The sequence below is a fragment of the Ammospiza caudacuta genome, chromosome 2 (genome assembly GCF_027887145.1).
Source record: "Ammospiza caudacuta isolate bAmmCau1 chromosome 2, bAmmCau1.pri, whole genome shotgun sequence".
Lineage (NCBI taxonomy): Eukaryota > Metazoa > Chordata > Aves > Passeriformes > Passerellidae > Ammospiza > Ammospiza caudacuta.
In genome coordinates this window covers 59641657-59657231 of record NC_080594.1, presented here as the reverse complement: position 1 = coordinate 59657231, position 15575 = coordinate 59641657, and the positions used below count along the sequence as shown (strand labels likewise).

Here is a 15575-nt window from a genome sequence, read left to right as displayed (position 1 = left end):
AGTGGAAATTGACTCCTCTGCCTACAAGATGCAGCTTTGGAAACAAAAGTGCTTCACTGATAATTAACATGTTAATCAGATGTGCCATAAAGCCATTGTGTCTAAAAGGCCATTGTCCTGTGCTTTTCTAGAGCTTGGTTTCTTGTCTCATCATTTCAAGTAGAAATTCTTGAGTGCTAAATCTGAATTAAATGGAACACTCCCTCTACATCAACATACAGAAGCTTTAAATTACATTGAATTACGTAGGGATGAACTTGACAAGATATCCTCAACCAGTGACCTGCTAAGAGTCTTTCCCAAAGAGAATTGAAGGTCACCTATTGTTATTTGTGTGGTAGAGACTTGATTGCACATTGATTTGAAGCTGGGTAGATTTTTCTGTCTTTATGTCTTTATAATGCTCTTAAAACTGTTATTTGCACTCTCTTACTGTACTGTAATGCCAAAAGAAAGGTCACAGAAATTTATGTTTTTACATTTCAATATATAAGAGAAGGTTATGGGTTAGCAGAGGTGAATGAAAAGCTTTTTTCATCCCTCAGCCGAGTAAGCTGTGAGATTTTGCATTCATTTGGGTTGGGTTTGATCTTTTTTAAAAGCAAGGGCTTTTTTTCGATCTGAGCATTAGGTTTTTGCAGTGAAATTTGTGTTCAAAGTTTGGTTTTAGTATCTTCACTTCAGCTGTTTGATTTTTTGCATTTCAGTATCTTCTGTAGTTTACAGCACCCTAATAGTTCAATGTCCTTAAGCAAAAATAGGGTAAGAAGAACTTAATCCAGAAGAGTGCATCTGTTTTGCCTTATAGATTGTTTGCATCTGACCCTTGATAATGTCTGGTTCATAACTGCAGATTTTTAGAATTCACTTTCAGTGTGTGCTGGTCTGACCTTTTTATTCTTGTTTTCTTTTTTGTAGATTACAGATAGAAGAATCTTCTAAACCTGTAAGGTTATCCCAGCAGCTGGACAAAGCTGTAACCACGAACTATAAACCAGTGGCTAATCATCAGTATAATGTAAGTAGCTTTTAATATTTTCCCTTCTTTTCTTCAGGAGGAATTTGGCTTAGGACCCCAGGACTGCTCTGCTGCTGTCCAGCAGCTCTTTTGCTCACAGTTGGCCACTGTCTTTGTCAATGCTCTATGTCACCTGATTTCTCCTTGATTTTGTCTTCTGGGGATCTTCTTTCTGTCTCAAGACCAGTATCACCCTTGGGGCTAAGGTCTGCCAGTAACTGTCTTGTGTTATCTGATGGAGGGCAGACCACCTTCACCCAACCTGTTTTAGTGGCTTTATTACATTCTTCCTCTAATCTTTTTCTTAATGTAATTTTGAGATTTGTGGATGAAAGACAGTTCTGGCTTTGTGCTATGAGATGTGGAAATGCTCTTTTGAGCTAAATAACTTTTCATCTGCAGGAGGGTAAAGGACTTGAAAAGAATCATTAGTTTCCAGTCCTTTGGAGGAATTGGCAACAAGTAGAAAAGAGTAACAGCTGACAATTTTTCTCAGTTTCCTACCTTCAGCATACATGTTATTGGCATCATTGGCTTTGTCAATATTACACCCACACTACTGTTCCAGATCAGTAGATGTACATATAAACTATAATGTCCTTTTCCTTAAAGATACTCTTTGAGTATGTTGAATGTGAGCAACATTAAGTCATACTGAAAATGAATCACTGTGTTAGTCATTTAAACTTTTACACTTTTTATTAAGATTTTATTTACATAAAACAAGTGACAATATACTGGATGATATTTAAGCATTATTATGAAAGTCAGTCTATTTGCCACAGAACCAGAAATAATAATTTTTCTCTCATGGGTCTGTTTTGTAGTAGTTACTGTTTAAAGCCTGCTCTGTACATGGATGATCATACCAATATAACTATTGCAGCTGAGGGAATGCCATTTAACCAAAACAGTCACACTGATGTGTCCTACTGTGCAGATGCAGTTTTACATCAGTATATTGTTTTATGATGCTGCTGGTGTTCTTCTTTAATTCTGGAATAAGCTTTGGTGGGGTACAGCTTCTCTTTTTAGTGGGGTGCTGTTCCATTTCCCTGACACCAGCATAATTATGGTAGTATGACTACAGCCTAGAGATAATCTTTGTATCTTTATTCCAGCTGCAAACTGCAGGTCACCATATCATTATGGAAATTTAAATCTTGTATGAGATTGAGGGGGTATAACCAGGCCTGTTAAAAGTAATGATGCTCTTATGTCCTAATTATTATATTTTTATTGGTTACACAGCTGTCCATGGTCATGGAAATCCATCAGCAGTGTGTTTAGTTTTCATATCTACCCTAAAGGTGTTCTGATGGGAAAAATCTTGTAAGACATACTTGTCTTGAGTCACCTTCACCTTGCCTTGACTCTAAAGGCCAAGGCATGACTACTTTCCACAAAATCTTTCTTTTCATTAAGTCTTCTATTAAGGTTCAGGTTAGATGGCTGAAAGGGTATATAACTGGGAGAAAAAGTCCATGAAGTTCTAAAACCCCTTGGTGGAATTTTTCTGCTGTTTTCAAGCAGCAACTGCTTTTTTAGAACCTGCTGCATTGCATGTAATTGTATGGTGCTGTGCTGGGGACAGGACTTCCACAAGAAAGAAATAAAAATGTACAAACTGTCATATATGTTAATGTAATCATCATCTGGGCAGTTTCTGAGGGAAGAATGAGTATCTACTAAGTAAGACAGAAAGGGCTAGCATTTCTTGAAGGAAAGAATAAAAAATGAGGCTTAAGTGTGGCTGCTTCATGTACCTATAAATTAACACACAGCAGGAAGGAGGAGGGAAATGAATTACATGTGGATGGGGAATAGCAATGGCTTGTTTGAATTCAAGGACTGGGAAAGTGATTAGGTTATTTTTGCAAGAAATTATATTACACCAATATTTTTATTTGAAGAAATTTCAATTCCATTACAATATATGCTAAGGTTGTAACTTAGCTTTTCTTCTCTGGGGAAAAGACCTCCATTATATGTATAAATATTAAATGTGTTTGCAAAGTTGCAAGGTTAATATTTTTGAAGCTGGAACCTTTCTGTGACTTAATTAATTTTTATAATACAGCAGAAAGGTTCTTCAGTGGTTCTGGCTACCCCTTCAGAGGCTTCATTTAGTGGTTTCTTTGTGGTCCTCTCTTCCCCTGTAGAGGTTGGTACCCATGCCAGGAGACAAGAAAACCTTTAGGACTACTTTAAAGTATCTTTAGATGAAACTTTGGATTTATTCTAACTTTTCTATGACTTTTATATTTGCTGTCTACCAAAGCAGTTATATCAGCTTCAGTATTAATGATACTTTCAAAAGGCAATTTTGGCTGCTTTTCAGCAAGCTTAGCAACATCCTGGGAAGGTAAACAAAGAGAAATTGATTTCAGTATAAAGTCTTCTGGGGATAAACTCACAACTTCTGTGCTAAACAGCTTGTTCTAAAATGCTCCTTCCTGGAAATCAAGTAGTATTTGAATGTTTTTTAAATTAAAAAAACCACAGAATTTTAAAGACATCAAATTAGTTTACAATGTAGGTGCATTCTATTACATGACTATTAAAAAGTGCTTTAAGCCTACTACATAGAAGACCCTGTTTGCAAAGAAAACAGGAAGGAGAAAAGTGAAAGGCTGCATTGTAACTTGCTGTGAGCAGTGTATTCACAAGGCCAAAAGAAGAAATCAGCAACAGAAGACACCAGGCTTTTTTTTTTTAGCACTTCTCAATGTGCTCTTCTATCAGACAACAGTGGAAACTGTTGCTGAGGTTAGAGGAAAATGCTAGAGTATTGCTAATTAGAGAGTGGGCAGCTGGGGCACCAGCAGCTAGTAGCTTTTCAATAAAGGGAGGGTTTTATACACAGTTTTTTATGTGAGTTGATTTTATACATTAATGAATTAAGAATATTAGAATATTCACATGGAATTTTTTTAGTAATTGCCTGTTGGACTTCCAGAAGAAGCAAATGTTTTGACATGTTATTGTTTAAGGGAACGCCAGTGACATACTTTAACGTTCCTCTTCTCGTGTCTGTGGTGCAGCAGTTCTGCTGTGGATCCTGGTAACCAAGATGATGTACTGCTTTGCTTGGTGTTACACTTTGCTATGTTGCAAAGCTATTACTGTTTTGAAGATTTATTCTTCTTTAAATGCACTGGCTAAAGAGTTAAATAATTACACTAAACTGTACTTACTGGATAAAAATCAATTGCATGATGGGTTTGGGTGGTGAGATTGCAGCTTTTATAACACTGCAGGGAGTTAGAAAAGCAGACAGGTATTTAGTTGTGCACACCCACTTTAGTTTAAAGCAGAAGTAAGAGACTTCAAGCTACAGGTTGGGAACAATTGCTCTGCGTCCAGTTTAATGATGTACATCCATTTCAGAATGTGAAGAAGGTAGTTAGCTGGCTGGAGACCTGGGAGCCACAGCAAAGGTGGCAATATTCTTTAGCCACTTTGGGACAGCTACCAAGAGACAGGCTATTTTCACTCTGAGAGTAGGAGGAGTTAGCTGGCAAGGATACATAGGGAAAAAATGAATTGAGCCATAAAACCAATCTTTCTGCTCAAAAATAAGATCTTTAGTATCTAGTAGATCTGTCTGTGCATTTTCATTTCTATGCTTTTCATCTGAAGACCTTCCTTTTGAGAGTCAGAGTTGAGCCATCAGAAGCAGAACAACTCCCATACAGAATTACCTCATTTACAGCCAGGCGCGTGTCCCTTATTGATCACATGCATCTTTTCTGCTGTACATTGTGCCGCTATGGATTCACCCACGCAGTTTGCCTGAAAGCACTTGATGATTACATGACTTACACCACCTTCTGGATCACTTTTGTTGGTTCCAAGGAGCTGGCTGGTTTTCTGTTCCAGGGTGGTGTTGGGGGTGGGTGGGGTGATGTGCTGGCAGGTGTCGTGGTTGGTGCTCTCTGGCAACTGGGGTTTGTTTGGGGTGTGCTGGTCTGTGCTTCTGATGATGAATCAGAGGAAGTATTTTTGGAGGTGATAAAAGTTTCTGTGAAGATATATAGTCATCTGGTGCAGATTATAGTGGTTAAGTAATTTTTAATGTACAGTTTGAAGTAGGATGATGTGTGGCAACAAGGGGCCTCTGCCTGCTTAGAAGGTTTGGTTTTTTGGGACTAGTGCAACTTCATGTGTGCTACTCTGGTTTCTCCTGAAGAGAAACCATCCCGATCCTCAAAGTGTGTCTTTAAAGATTGGTTGTATATTGAATGGAGTTTATACCTTGAGTGCTGCTTCTGGAGAAAATGAGGCAGTGTCCAAGGGCCATTGGGAGCATTCTCTGGGCAGGTGCTTGTTATGATTGTGAATGTAGCCATGTTAGCCTGTGGATTGTCCCGAGCATGGCAGTTTGGAGGTTGTTTGACATTTGTCATTGTACCTCAGAAGCTGGTACCAACAGAGGTGGAGTTAGAATACTGTCTCAGTTTGGATTCCTATATTATTATTAGTTTTTTTTCCCAGGTTTGGGCACCTGCAGGCTCTATTTCCATTTTTTTTTTCCTGGTTAAAGCAGATACATCTGAGAAGCTTATTTTGCTGAGGACAAAATGCTTAGTTTATGCTCACAAAAGAATATTTGTACGTTCAAAAGAAAACTTTCCAGATGAAAAGCACTCAGCCATTGAACAGTGTTTTGTTAAATAGAAGAGGTTTTTGTAGCTTAATGTTCAGCACTGGGAATTATACAGCATTACATGTAATGTCTTTAAAACATGTGTTGTAACAGATTGAATATGAGAAGAAGAAGAAAGAAGATGGAAAAAGAGCTCGAGCTGATAAACAACAAGTGTTGGACATGCTTTTTTCAGCCTTTGAAAAACATCAGTATTACAACATTAAAGACCTGGTGGACATAACCAAACAGCCAGTGGTATGTACTGCAAGTCTTGTAAATACAACCATTTTCAGTAGTTACTACTGTGTGTATTTTACATATCTAGAAAAGAGTTTAATATGTATTATAGGCCTTAGAAACTCCTCTCTAAATATGTTTTACAACAAACTGAAATCACCAAGTTTTAAGTTCAGCATTGTAGGACAGTGTAGGATACCAAACATTGTAGTGAGTGTGCTTTTTCTTGACAGAGATGGTTTAAATAACCTAAATGGTCTCTTTTTTGTTTAGGTTTGCTTTTATACTAGGAACCTAATTCTGTAATGCTCTCATGTCTCCCCTGCTACTCCTGTCCTCACTGAAGCCTAGTTCTCTTGGCAGCAGCAGCTTATGTTAGTCTATGGTTAGCCCTTCCCTCAGCATCTGAACTTTATTTTGGCACAGCAACAGGGGTTGCTCTTTTTCTATATTTCATGAAATTTGTATTAAATGAAAGGATTATGCATATTAGAAGCTCAGGCATCATGAGCTCAGGCTCAATGCCTCCAAAATCACTGGATTTCCTTTACAAATAGGGTAATTTTTAGGTTAAGAGTTTAGGTGCTTGATATTTAAGATTTATTTATTGCTTTTAAACAGTGCTTTGATACACAGACAAGAAAAGCACCAAGACATCTGCCTTATGTGATGGTTTTGTTGTCTTGCAGTGCCTGTCAGCCTCTTCATGTATGAACCATAACTTTCCAGTTCTTTCCCTTCTTTCTGTGTTCAAGCTTTCCTTGAGCAGACCACGCAAGAGTGGCCGGGTGACAGTGACATGCAAAGGACCTTCAGTGGTTTTGATGTTTTTCACTGCCAACTTCAATATCTATCCTCAACCCAGCTGCAGATTTCAGAAGACTTAAGGGGACTTAATTATGTTTGAGTCTAAATGGAGCAACAATGTCACAGGTTATTAGAGCTAAGGCTGAAAAAAGAACAGTAACAGCTGGATTGTGGAAAAAATACTCTGTAAAAAAAATGAAGATGCTTGCTAGTTTTTCTCACTTCACATTTAGAATGAAGTGTATCTCTGTCAGAGCCTTTGTATAGGTAAACAGTCTGTTTGGTTAGAAGCTGCACAAAGACGTTACACAAGTAAAATCTGTGTAGGTTCTCTGCGTTCTAGTGCCTTGAAAGAAACTTGAAAGTTGAGTAACATATCCATGTCTTCCATTCATTTATCTCATGAGTCAGCTCCATATCTGTGCAACAGAGAAGGTGTGTGGGTCATGGGAGCTGAGAAGGAGGAAGGAATAGGAGGAAGGTATGGAGGAAGTGCAAGAAAATTCTAAGTGGCTTTTATTTTTGGTAAGAGAAGTGTGGCAGTCACTATCTCAATCACTTTGAATGCAAGCTGGTACAGATTTATCTCATCTACCATGACATCAGCTTGCAGTAGACTCCCACTTAAGCCACTGGAGAACTTGAAGTTACAAATAAATAAAGGTACTTTTCTTATGTAATGGTAAATGTAAATGGTAAATGAAATCCTTGCTATAGAATATGTTGCATGTTACACAAGAAGTTGCTGCCATCTTTATTTGTGTCATGAAATCACAAAACAAGTATTTTCTGAATGTAAATGACTGCTATATTAGGGAAACCTGGATTTATTTGCTTTTCATTCTAATGCAAAAGAACAATTTGCAGTAGTACGCAAATCTTTTGCCACCTACCCAGATGTAAGTACTGAATGCTTCCTGGAAATATTGCAGTAATTCCAGACTTGGGCTTCATTGCTGAGAACATAATACTGTCTGTGAGAAATCAAATATTTGTGAAGAATGGAAGCAGGATGGAGCCAATGGCATAAGAACTGTATTTTTAAAAATTTGAATGGATTGTTTGGATTTTTAATTCTGTTTTAGCTTTAAGTAATGGTTATCCTAAATACAACAGGGTTTGTTTCCCCCTCAAAGTTTCAGAAGTATTTTTAGAGCATGTAAGTTAACTCTTCAGAAATTTTTATCCCGTAATTCCATGCTAACATCTCACTTTATGTGGAAAAAATCATGAGGAAAGGTAGAACAGAGCAGAAGATGCTTTAAATATATGAACAGATCACCTACAGATGATTTTCTATGCTAGAATTATATGTACATAAACACACTGGATCCCCTTCTGAGAAAAAATTGTGGGCCCCTGATTAGCAATCACCAGGCTCTAAAATTCAGTATTTGGCATCACTGGGAGTAGTGTGGGGTTTCTCTCCATGGTACAGTGTCAGAGCACTATACTTCAAGATACATAGACCAGCCTGGTGCACTGCAGACCCAGGTGGGGAATCCTGGTTTCTAGAAGGAGAACTGATCCTGCAGGAAAAATCATAGCATCCCCTGAACTCATCTCTTCAAGCCATTTGCTCTCAGCTACAGCACAGCACAGTGGGATTATCCATGTTTCATGACAGTCTAAAAACTCCAGCAGCTCAGTGTTGTCTGTGCACACACAGTGATGTTTTGGGGTTAATGCTCTCAGCTGCCCTCCCTAACACCTTTCCTGCCTGGTTACCCCCTGCAGCAGAGATGGGAAGTAAGTGGCAAATCTTCAGCCGCTGCAGCTCACGGTTCCAGCTTGAAGTGCTGTTACCCATGTCACAGACCTTACCTTGCTCTTTGGTTTGGGTTGGTTTTGTTCCATTTTGTTACACTCTTGGAAGTTTTCCTCTGAGAGAAGCAGAACAGCCTGGGTAATTAGGTCTGAAAAGCAATTGAAATTAAAAATAGCCTTCATGTAGCTGGGTGGGTGGGTTTGGGTGGGTGCTGTGGAAAGTTCAGCCATAGTGGTTTTACTCTGCCTGAGGCCAGCAGCACCATCACACCTTGTGACCCAGCTTCCGAGGCAGACTAGATCTGCCAGTTCAGGAACTGCACATCAGTGTACCTCATGGCACTGAGTGCAGTTATGGGGGATTTTTTCCAGTTCTCTGTCCATGTGAACTGGAGCAGCAGAATTTAACCTTGCAGCCAGGTGTTTCTCCCACCCACTCTGCCATGCTCTGAGGTGTCTGTCGGTGACACTGCCTCGTGTGCAGGCAGGGGGTATGCAGGTGTGCACATCTGCACACACCCATGCAGAAATGGCTGTTTCACCTGCTCCCAGCGCCTTCGGCACCGTGCGTAGGGCATGGCTGCCGTAGCGAGCTGTGTCCCGGGTAGCTGAGGGGAACAATGACGGCATCGCTGCAACAGACGAGGTGTGCGAGGGGACACCGCGATCTGCTGCTGCCACCTGCTGGGGTGTGCGTCTGCGCCCCAGAAGGCTGAGGAGCCATCCCAAGGAAACACCCTAGCAGACCTAAGAAGCTGGTTTATATGCACGTCCCTGGCAGTCACCTTTCTTACGTGTTGGGCTGCTTTGCATACTTTTAGTGTGTACCTGGAGAGGGAGAGTAAGGATAAGTTTTACTAAAATACACTTATTTTACTGACTGAGACCATATTTTTTGTTCATGTATTTCCTAGCTTTTCCATTTAGCAAAAAGGGAAAGAGTGTAAGGAACACTTAGACAATCAGCCTTTCTTATTTTCCTGTATCTTCAACATGTATTTGTTGGTTTTAATAGCTTGGAGTACATTGATATTTAGTGGAACTGCAGATGCAGAAAATACAAGCATTCCAACAACTCCAGTTCAATATAAGCACTCCAACAGGATTAAATTGCTCGAACTCGAGCAATTATTAATTTAATGTGGGGATTCTTAAACTGTGGTCCGTAGTTGCCATGACAATCCACTCATCTCAGTCCCAATTAATAATTAAACAAACAAGCAGGCTCTTGTGACTCTTAAGAAAATTACTGGTGTTTATTATAAAGAGCAAAGGAGGGCAATATCAGTGAGTTGTGTTTTGTCAAAGATTATTATACTACTGGCATAATAGCTCTACTTGTTATGGTTTTTTTCTTTCTCTTCCAAGCTTTAATATTTTAAGGTATTAGAAAATTCTCAGACACACACTTAGCTCTCTTCTAAAAATGAGGCCACAATAAAATGCTTAAAGCTTTGCAAAATGGCATGAAAACCAAAAGCTTGAGGCTTTGACAAAGTTTGAATAAGGCAAGGATTTTCAAGATAATCCCAGACCAAGCAGGAAGAAAGGTCAAGAGCTTTTAGCTCAATTGGAGAAAATCCAGCAGGAGGAAGATGTGTGACATAATAGTTCCCAAGAGGTGTGGGTAACTTCATTTCAGCAGCCCCTGGAGTACTTGCCTCTCAGAGGGACTGACTGGGAGCCATCACCTCTGGGGCTCCTGTGCTCCCTGCTGCATCCCTTGAGGCTTGTGCTAATCCCTGCTGGTGCCTGAGGGTAAAAGTCTATCCCAGAGTCCTTCCCACACCAATTAGTGCCCATCAGCCAGCCAGGCTGTCTGCCTCTTAGGAACTGAGTCCGTGCAATTGAGCAGGTGTGCAGGAAATGTGGGAATTGCCTGCCTGTTTAATTTGAACTTTTGTTTCCTTTCAGATATACTTGAAAGAAATTTTGAGAGAAATAGGCATCTACAACGTGAAGGGGACCCACAAAAACACATGGGAGCTGAAGCCAGAATACAGACATTACCAAGGAGAAGAAAAGAGTGATTAGCAAAAATATTTATGATGTAAGAGTGATTGCACTCAGGGATCTGTGGTGTTCACAGAGAGGACTGAGCACAGTGCAATTCTGCAAGGATAAAGATAAATTAAAGCAGCTGATACTTTGTAATTTTCTGTAGCTTTTTCCCCCAAGGAATATTTCTTGTATGTTTCTGTATATGCTTTGTCTTTTGACAGGAAAAGTTTATAGAATAAACTTGTATTAGATTTATCTTTATTAGAAATCTGCTGAGTTCTCCTCTTACTTTTTCTTCGCAGCTTTGTGGCTTTTCCTAGTCTTGATAACTGATGGAAAATGTGTCTTAGAGGAAACCATAACTTTGTGGGTTTGCATTCCAGTGTAACTGGGTTAATACCCTGGGTTCTGCTGGGATCTGTCAGGGCTTTGTCTGGAAGCCTGCATATGTGCACAACCCTTTGTGCAGTGTCTGTGTGGAATGGACATGCTGCTCCTCCTGGTATCAGGCTTTGGGAAGAACAGCCACAACCATGGTGCTCATCACAATCCTTAGACTCCCTGGGAACAAACCAATGCAGTTAAAAACCCGTAAAGTGAGTGGGAAGATGTCAGTCCCCTCCATGTGATTACTGAGAATAAATGACACGTCTGTTAGGTACAGGAAGGAACAATTTTCTCTTTTGTTTGGTTTTTATGCTGATATCTATGTTCTGTTTAAGTATATCAATAAAAGTATTATTTTAATTTGTACCACACAATATTGACTTGAACACATTATGATTTAGGTGGCATAAGTCTGAAGTGTTTGTTCAAAGCATGTTTTTATTGCTGGCTTTGCCACTGGGTTCCTCTGTGGTTTGGCAAAGATTGCTAAATGTGTCTGTGTCTCTATTCCCCCATTTTTTAAATGCACACTGCAAGGGTTATTCCTTCAACATCCTTTTTAGGAGGGAGCAGGGAAGGAACTATTTAATGATATTCTCAAAGCTTTTATGTTAGAGCAAAGAACACAGAGTGGAGATAACCTCATTATTATACCTGTAAATTAAGCAGGTGAGGTTTGATAGCTCAGCTTTCACATTCTCTCATGTCCTTCAGGTGTACGCATCATTGCTGCTCACCCTGATGCCACAGGAGGTCTGTGTGAGAAGCAAACATTCCATTATTGGTCCACTTGGAAGCAGTGAAAGGCTTAGGGAGTGGTCAAATGCTTTCAGAGGTCTGTAAAACAACTCTTAAGTCACACAATTTTGCTCAATTGATTTTTTTCTAGAGTTTTTTGTTTAGGTATCTCTCTACAGCTACATTTTGAGCTGGTGCTCAGCATCCTGTGTCATTAAGTGCCCAGTTCCCAGGGAGGGACTGCTGAAAGTTTTGAAGAGCAGCTCGCATTCCAGGGGGCTGTGTGCTTTCATAAATACTGCCACTGACTCGTGTCTCCTCGGGCTCTACAGCAGGACCCCGCTGGCAGATGGCTGCAGGAGCCATCTGAGGATGCTGAGAGGAACACAGGAAGTCAGCCTTTGTGTCTTGCTGGAACATGAAGTGCTCCCGGGCAGTAGCCAGGGCCTGCTCACACTGCTGTCCTCATCGTACGGCTCGAGTCCTCTGTGGACTTGTGTTCAGGGATGAGTAGGATGAGAGCTCTTGCCTTTCATGAGCTGGACTCCTCTGTGGGATCTGTGTCCTGTTTCAGCAGGTGAAGCGGAAGCACCCAGCAAGTCTAGGTAAGCTTCTCCATTTTATTGCCCCTCATATGATCCTCTAAAACCATGCAGGGAGATGCCATGCAATCCTCGTTAGGTTGTGGTGTAATTCCTTGCCACAGGTAGAAATGACTGTGACATTCCAGAGAGAAATGGTTACCTTGAGTGGAATCTCCAGCAGGAAAGTTTAGGATCTGCTTGTATTTCTGGTTTTATGTGAGCTGGTTCACAGTTTGTCTTCAGTTGAGAGGGACATAGTCAGCAAGAAATGCCTGAACATGTAAGTAAAGGAGGTGTTTTATTGATCTGCAGAGTGCCTTTGGACAGGGTAAATAAGCTCTGCTCGGGAGTAATGGAAAATGTGCAGAGCACTACGTTTTTTATGGGGTTTATGGTGTTTGCAAAGGGCTGATTTTTTATGGGTATCATTAAAAACATGTAGAGTGCTAGAAGTAAACAGAAAAAAGAAGCAGTGGGGTTTTCAACCAGTGAGCAACCAGAAAAGTTGAGGGATGCCAAACTGTACTTCTGTGAAGTAGCACCAGTTACAAATAATGAGCAGGACAGTGAGGAAACACCATTTCAAAAATGGAAATGCTGTATCATAGTAAACTAAGAAAAGATAACCAGTGGAGAGTCCAGAAGCCAGGTAGCTTGTGAGCTACTTTTTTACCTGCTTCCTGTATGATTTTAAAGTTTTTCTAGCATGTTAGGGGATAATTGGAATTTTACCCTCAAAAGCTGCCACAAAATCCAAGTGGCATGAGAGAAGGGAACAATGAGCCCACAGAGATGCTGATCTAAAGCATGAAAGATGCTCTCCTGTGCTGGCAGCAGGACCTGTGCCATGCATTCAAAGGCTCTGCTGGCTCCTGCCTGGTGGGAGCATGCGGAAAAGATGAAGGTGGAATATTTAGGTGCCCTTGGCATGTCATCATCCAGCCTGCATCTGAGCCATGGGATCTTACAGTACAAACCATTTTAGAGACAGAAGCAGCAAGATAAATATGCCACTATGAGCCCCATATTCTACCTTCTGCAGTAACCCAGGGCACTGCAGGACTAAATTCATGCAAGGCTGGGATAATGACTGAGCATTTGGGAGAACCTCGTTTGGATCCATCACTTAATAACCAGGAAAAGCTCTGCAGCTCTGCTGCACTTGTTCTGCATGACGCCCTTACACAAGTGCTGTTGGCAAGATTTCCATCTGCCAGAAGAGGAGGCTCAGAGGCATTCAGGTCTTATTCCCTGGCCCCCACATTTGGATTAATTTAAACTCTGGACTCACAGCAGTGATGAACAATTCCCTGCTGGTCTTACCATATGCTGCTGAACTCTGCTCATGCAGATGTTCTTGAATATTAGCGGTCAAAATGCTGCTTGGTGAGAAGGTCCCACAGGCATGAGCAGAAGTTTCTGTGTGCTAAATGCCATTAAATGAAATTAAAAGCATGTCCACTCTCCAGCCTTGCTTGGCCTGAATGACCAGTTTGAGTCATTGGAAATTGCATACACAGGAAGCTCAGGCAGTATCAGCAGGGACCTGAGCAGACATGAGGTGACAGCCACCCCTTTAGAGATGCCCTGCTCACTCAACCTCCCTTCTCTTTCCCACCGCACCAGGGAAATTCTCCTCGAGAGGAGGAGAATCAAAGTAAAACTTGTGTGTTGAGAAAGAACAGTTTAATAACTGAAAATTAATAAAATACAGTAGTAATGGTAAAAAATTATTAAAATGCTAATAAAAAAGGAAAAACACTTAGTGATGGACAATACAAGTGCTCATCACCCTCTGACTGATGGCAGAACCCCCCCTTATGGGTAAGTTCCCCCGTTTATATACTGGGCACGGCATTCTGTGGTGTAGAATATTCTGTGGTGTGGTGAGCCCAGGGCCTTTGTTCTAGTTGTGCTTTCCCCCCCTGCCCTGTTTCTTTTGCATCCCTTCTCACTGGCAGCACATGAGACAACATAAAAACGTCCTTGACCTAGGATAAACACGACTTAGCAGAAAAACAACATTGGTGTGTTACAAACACTGCTCAGATTCCAAATCCAAAACACAGCACTGTAACAGCTACCGAGAAGAAATGAGCACGGCTGAAAATCAGGGCATGGGGGTACCAGGATGGCACACGCTGCTGGGGGTGGCTGGCAGGCTGGGGCAGCTGCAGCTGGTGGGTGAAAGGCAGAGTTGAAGCACCTTTTTGTGGGCAGCATGAGGAAGCACCAGCAGCTGCAGGCAGTTCTGTGGCTGCAACAGCACAGCTGCAGGGACAGCAAAATCATTCCTCCCTACTGCTATGGGAGAGGCCAGGGGCACCCAGCTGTAGGTAGAGCAGCCAAACCTCTGCCCTTGAACCAGACAACTGCAGTGGCAACACTGGGGTTTTATTAGCTGAGGAGAACAGGAGTACCCAGCTTTACATGGTCATTTTTCAACCACTCTGCTACAAGTAATTTGGGAAGTTGATCTTTAAAAAGCTTTCTCAACATTTATGTTCATGGACATTCCCTATTAAAAAAAAAATAAACAGCTGGACTGCTTTGTGCCAGCACATCTGCACCTCACTCAGATAGGAAAAGAGGTTTGCTCTCCCATGCCAGTGGGATGCCAGCAGTGCTTCCTTCCTACTGCTGCTGGTTACAAATGGGGAGGTGAATCCCAGCTGTTAGCTCCCAGGATAAAGTGTGGGCTGCAGAGGAAACAATGGTTCAGCATTTTATCAATAAGTCCAGCTGCTGCCACATTGGCAATACTGGCATCACACAACCAAAATAGTCTTAAGAATGTCTTCAAGGGTGTTTGGATCCCTTCTGCCTCAGGTGGAAGGTGATGAATGCAGCTCTAGTGGATTAAAATGCCCAGCAGCCATGTGCATACTCAACAACATCCCACCCACTCCTGCAGAACACACTGGCAGGGTTGCCAGCATTTGCTGGCACTCAAAAAGCTCCCTGAAGCCACCAGCCCTGGCCACAGGCACTTGGCTGTGATCTTTGCTTAACAGCTTCCAGCTGCAGCTTCCACTAAAAGGCAGCCAAGACACAGGGACTGCAAACCAGCAAGATTGTGCCCTTGTGAATGGATTTGGTACTGTTTAGGGCAAAAACGTCCAGACTTGGCTAGGGTTTTTGCCTCCTACAAAGATGTTTATCCCTGAGCTAATGAACATGGTGTTTAACTGCTGCTCTCCCACTGCCAGCTACAGTGACAGAGATTTCCTGGTCCAGAGCAAAACATCCCAGCTTACAATGGCAGCGACACCCCAGGGAAGTGGTACAGAGCTAAAGTGCAGATGGAGGTTCAGGAGCAGAGGGAGACATCCTATCTGCTCCAAGTGAGCAGCAGAGTATGAGAAAGAAGTATCTTGATGTGGAT

At 41.5% G+C, this 15575-nt stretch overlaps 1 protein-coding gene across 1 annotated transcript in view; it reads left to right on the top strand.

Annotated features, from left to right (window-relative positions):
* Positions 1-11242, top strand: part of GTF2F2 (general transcription factor IIF subunit 2) — a 78016-nt gene extending 66774 nt beyond the window's left edge. Inside the window, exons 7-9 of the mRNA XM_058800011.1 lie at positions 919-1018; positions 5781-5924; positions 10395-11242. Of these exons, the coding sequence (XP_058655994.1) occupies positions 919-1018; positions 5781-5924; positions 10395-10514 (364 nt within the window). The 3' untranslated portion in view covers positions 10515-11242. The remainder of the gene's footprint in view (positions 1-918; positions 1019-5780; positions 5925-10394) is intronic.
* The last annotated feature ends 4333 nt before the right edge of the window (positions 11243-15575 follow it).